This window comes from Nicotiana sylvestris, chromosome 6, assembly GCF_000393655.2.
Source record: "Nicotiana sylvestris chromosome 6, ASM39365v2, whole genome shotgun sequence".
In the NCBI taxonomy this organism is placed as follows: domain Eukaryota; kingdom Viridiplantae; phylum Streptophyta; class Magnoliopsida; order Solanales; family Solanaceae; genus Nicotiana; species Nicotiana sylvestris.
In genome coordinates this window covers 98,395,779-98,400,320 of record NC_091062.1, presented here as the reverse complement: position 1 = coordinate 98,400,320, position 4,542 = coordinate 98,395,779, and the positions used below count along the sequence as shown (strand labels likewise).

The following is a 4,542-nucleotide window of genomic DNA, read 5'->3' as shown; positions in this document are numbered from 1 at the left end:
TGAGCATAAGTCCCAAATTAAAACATCCATTCTACCTAGGTGTTACTCTTTCTGATCACTGATAAAGCTTCGCGATCATGAAGCACATTCTTTCTTCAGCCCTTTATTTCCCCTTTATGTACGCGGCAAGAGCCCTAGAGAACGCAAAGTCTTCCAGGTTGGACACATCATGAATGTGAGCCCCCTATCGCAAATGCATAGGATCTACTGTAGCCCCCCTCCCCAGAATTCCTCTTCCGCAATCGCATAGACCAGCTGCCTGGCCCTGGTCCTCGCCCCCAACTCATCGCGTTCGCAACCTTAGTCATGCGAACGCAAAGCACTTCCAGGCCAAACACTGCGATCGCGATGCCCATTATGCGATCGTGAAGCTCAAAACCTACTCAGCCCCTTACATCTCTCTGCGACCACGAGACCATCTCCACATTCGGTACCATTGGCTTTGGGACGATAAGGAGTAGAGTTCCGATGCGTTATCTTGAATTGTTCACATATCTCTCTCATCAAATGACTATTCAAATTTGGAGCATTATCCGTAATGATAGTTAATACCAAAACGACAGATGAGGTTGGAATGCACGAAGTCTACTACAGTTTTCTTGGTGACAGATTTGAGGGTAATTGCTTCAACCCACTTTGTGAAGTAGTCGATAGCAACCAATATGAATCTATACCCATTTGAAGCTTTCGGCTCAATCGGCCCAATGACGTCCATACCCCAGGCAACAAATGGCCAAGGTGCTGACATATGATGCAGTTATGTAGGCGGTGCATGAATCAAATCATCGTGCATCTGACATTGGTGACATTTTCGGATGAAACTGAAGTAGTCCTTTTCCATAGTCATCCAGTAATAGCCCGCTCACAGGATTTTCTTTGCCAAAACATACCCATTCATGTGGGGTCCGCACACTCCTGCATGTATATCATACATGATTCTTCCGGCTTCTTTGACAGCAACACATCTTAACAAGTTGAGGTCCAGAGTCCTTTTGTACAAAACATCACCGCTCAGGAAGAAACCAATTGCGTATCGTCTGATGGTTCTCTTTTGGTCCCCACTGGCTTGCTCGGGGTACTCTTTAGTTTTCAGAAATCTTTTGATATCATGATACCATGGCTGAATACTTGGTTCTGCCTCAGCCGTATTACAGTAATCGTGCCTTTCCCGGATTTGGATTTCCAAGGGATCAATGTGGGCATTTCCTGGGTATGGCAGCATCGAAGCCAAAGTAGTAAGTGCATCGGCCAGTTCATTGTGACAACGAGGGATGTACCTGAACTCTATTGACTTGAATCGCCTGCTAAGATCTTCCACATGTTGCTTATAGGGAATAAGTTTGACATCTCGAGTCTCCCATTCTCCCTGAGCTTGTCGGATAATCAGATCTGAATCTCCCATGATTAACAATTCTTCAATATCTTGGTCGATTGCCATGTTCATACCCATAATGCAGGCTTCATACTCGGCAGTATTGTTTGTGCAGAAAAACCGAAGTCGGGCTGTGGCTGGATAGTGCTGACCAGTGGGTGAGATCAAGATTGCCCCAATTCCAACGCCTTTTGTGTTCACAGCTCCATCGAAGAACATTTTCCAAGCACTGGTGTCTTCTGATGTCATATCGATTGAATTCACCTCCTCATCTGGAAAGTAAGTACTTAGAGGTTGATATTCATCATCTACAGGGTTTTCAGCTAGGTGATCTGCTAAAGCCTGGGCCTTTATTGCCGTGCGGGTGACATAGACTATGTCAAACTCAATGAGCAGGATCTGCCATTTTGCTAACCTCCCTGTGGGCATTGGCTTCTGGAATATGTACTTCAAAGGGTCCAACCTGGTAATGAGGTAAGTCGTATAGGCCAACAAGTAATGCCTAAGCTTCTGAGCGACCCAAGTTAGAGCGCAACAAGTTCTTTCCAACAAAGTGTATTTGGCTTCATAGCTGGTAAACTTCTTGCTCAGATAGTAGATGGCCTGCTCTCTCTTTCTAGTCACATCATGTTGCTTGAGGACGCAGCCAAAGGAATTTTCCAAGACTGTCAGATACAAGAATAGAGGCCTTCCCGGTTCAGGTGGGACCAAGACTGGCGGGTTCGACAAATATTCTTTGATTTTGTCAAAGGCTTCTTGACACTCATCCGTCCATTTAATCACTGCATCTTTCTTTAACAGCTTGAAGATGTGTTCACGTGTTGAAGTCAACTGAGCAATGAATCGGCTAATGTAATTTAACCTTCCCAGCAGGCTCATAACCTCTTTCTTGGTTCTTGGAGAAGGCAAATCCCGAATAGACTTTATCTTTGTTGGGTCTAGCTCGATGCCTCTCCGACTGACTATAAATCCCAAGAGTTTGCCAGATGGAACTCTGAATGCACATTTCGCTGGATTTAGCTTCAAATCATATTTACGTAGCCGCTCAAAGAATTTTCTTAGGTCCCGAACATGGTCATCGTGGGTTCTGGATTTGATGATCACATCGTCCACATACACCTCTATCTCTTGATGCATCATGTCATGAAATATGGCAGTCATGGCCCTCATGTAAGTTGCCCCGACATTTTTCAAACCAAAAGGCATGACCCTGTAACAGTAGGTGCCCCAGGGTGTGGTGAAAGCTGTCTTTTCCGCATCTTCTTCATCTATCAACACCTGGTGATATCCTGAATAACAATCCATAAAAGACTGTATTTCATGTTTGGCGCAGTTATCAACAAGGATGTGGATGTTTGGCAGAGGGAAATTGTCCTTGGGGCTTGCTTTGTTCAGATCTCGGTAGTCAACGCACACCCGAATTTTCCCATCTTTCTTTGGCACGGGAACTATGTTAGCCAGCCATGTGGTGTATTGGACCACTCAAATCACTCCCGCCTTTAACTGTTTTGTGACCTCTTCTTTAATCTTGTCACTGATATCAATTTTGAACTTCCTCTGTTTTTGCTGGATAGGGGAATAATCGGGGTAGGTTGGCAACTTATGGACCACTAAATCGACATTTAATCATGGCATGTCATCGTATGACCAAGCAAACACATCTTTGAATTCAAACAAAAGTTGGATCAATGCGTCCCTGGTTCTTTCATCTGTGTGAATGCTTATCTTGGTTTCTTTGACTTCTTCAGAGCTACCCAGATTAACCGGCTCGGTTTCATTTAAGTTCGGCTTAGGTTTATTCTCAAATTGTTCAAATTCTCGATTTATTTCCTTAAAAACCTCTTCTTCATCATATTCCATTTCTTGATTCATTATTTTACAATTAGACAGCATGTTTGGATCTGGGCATGAAGTCCGCAAGCATGTCATGTTATTTAAAGCCGCATTATTAGAACTGAAAGAAGAAATAAGAAAAAGTAACAAAATCAGAAAGAATAAAGAGAGATGAACGATGAAATATTAATTTCATTTCATTGAATTTTGAAGATAACCGGGTTTACATTAGCATTTAAAGACAGGAAACTAAAAGAAAAATATCCGAGTTACACCCTAAAATAACTCGTGATGCAGAAAAGGTGGCAGGACTGGACTACCGGGATTCCCGCCTGATTGGGAACAGAGTAGCCTTCCAGTTTTGCAACTTGGCATTGGGCCCCATATACAGCACCTCAGCGGTGCTCGAGCCTTCTCCCGGCTGAACCATGTGGGTTTCATACAACATTTGCCTCATAGCCCCACAGATTTCTTCAATTTCCTCGGCCGTGAAGGCCTCATCTTTTTCTTCTTCATTGTACTTGGGCCTGACAAATGTTCTGTAGAGATGCGGAATTGGCTGAGATAAAACCCAACCATTGCTCTTTCGTTGATTTGCCCACGTCACATCAGCTTCTGTGGCGTGAAAACCCACATCGAAGAACTTCTTGGTGGCAAGTAAGGTGATAGGTTCGGTGATACCTTGCAATGATGCCCCGAGCCCCTTCCCGGGTTTATAACTATGCCTGATCATTTCCTTGGCAACCATAACTGACGCTTTTGAGAGAAAAGGTTGAGGGCAAGGGCTTCCTTCTTCATATTGGTCTGCGACCACAACCTCGAAAACTTGATAGACTATATGTTCACTACCTTCCCTAGCTTCGAGGCATGGGACCGACGGGTCCCAATAGATCGATTGCTCATCCTCTCCGTGGACTATGATCTCCTGATCTTCATATTCCAATTTCACCATCTGGTGGAGAGTGGAAGGTACGGATCCTGCCACGTGAATCTAAGGCCTTCCCAAGAGGAAATTATAAGAAGTATCCATGTCTAGAACTTGAAAGGTCACCTCAAAATCCACAGGTCCAATAGTCAAAATCAACTCGATCTCGCCTATGGTGTCTCTTTTGATGCCATCAAAGGCACGAACATAGACGTTGTTGGGCCTGATTCTCTCAGTCTCGATCTCTATTCTTTGCAGAGTTGAGAGAGGGCAGATATCTACTCCGGAACCGCCATCCAACATGACTCTCTTCACATAGTACCCCTCACATTTAACTGTTAGGTGGAGGGCTTTGTTGTGGGTGGCCCCCTCTAGGGGTAGGTCATTCTTGCTAAAAGAGATCTTATTGATT

General features: G+C 44.3%; 1 protein-coding gene across 1 annotated transcript; it reads right to left on the bottom strand.

Moving 5' to 3' along the window:
* Positions 1-862: 862 nt before the first annotated feature.
* On the bottom strand, positions 863-4,157 carry LOC138871002 (uncharacterized). Its single transcript, XM_070148848.1, has 3 exons — positions 3,777-4,157; positions 1,494-2,203; positions 863-1,301 (listed from the first exon to the last, which is right to left on the bottom strand). Exons 1-3 carry the CDS (start codon positions 4,155-4,157, stop codon positions 863-865), a joined length of 1,530 nt encoding a protein of 509 aa, XP_070004949.1.
* Between the last annotated feature and the right edge of the window lie 385 nt (positions 4,158-4,542).

Excerpts from the sequence above, each read along its gene's own strand:
- LOC138871002 (XM_070148848.1), bottom strand. The coding sequence starts at position 4,157 with ATGGTGAAATTGGAATATGAAGATCAGGAGATCATAGTCCACGGAGAG. Across the intron at positions 2,204-3,776 it reads AACGAAAGAGCAATGGTTGG|TTGACTTCAACACGTGAACA; the intron begins GTTTTATCTCAG and ends TTCATTGCTCAG. Across the intron at positions 1,302-1,493 it reads CCAGCCACAGCCCGACTTCG|GCGATTCAAGTCAATAGAGT; the intron begins GTTTTTCTGCAC and ends AGATCTTAGCAG.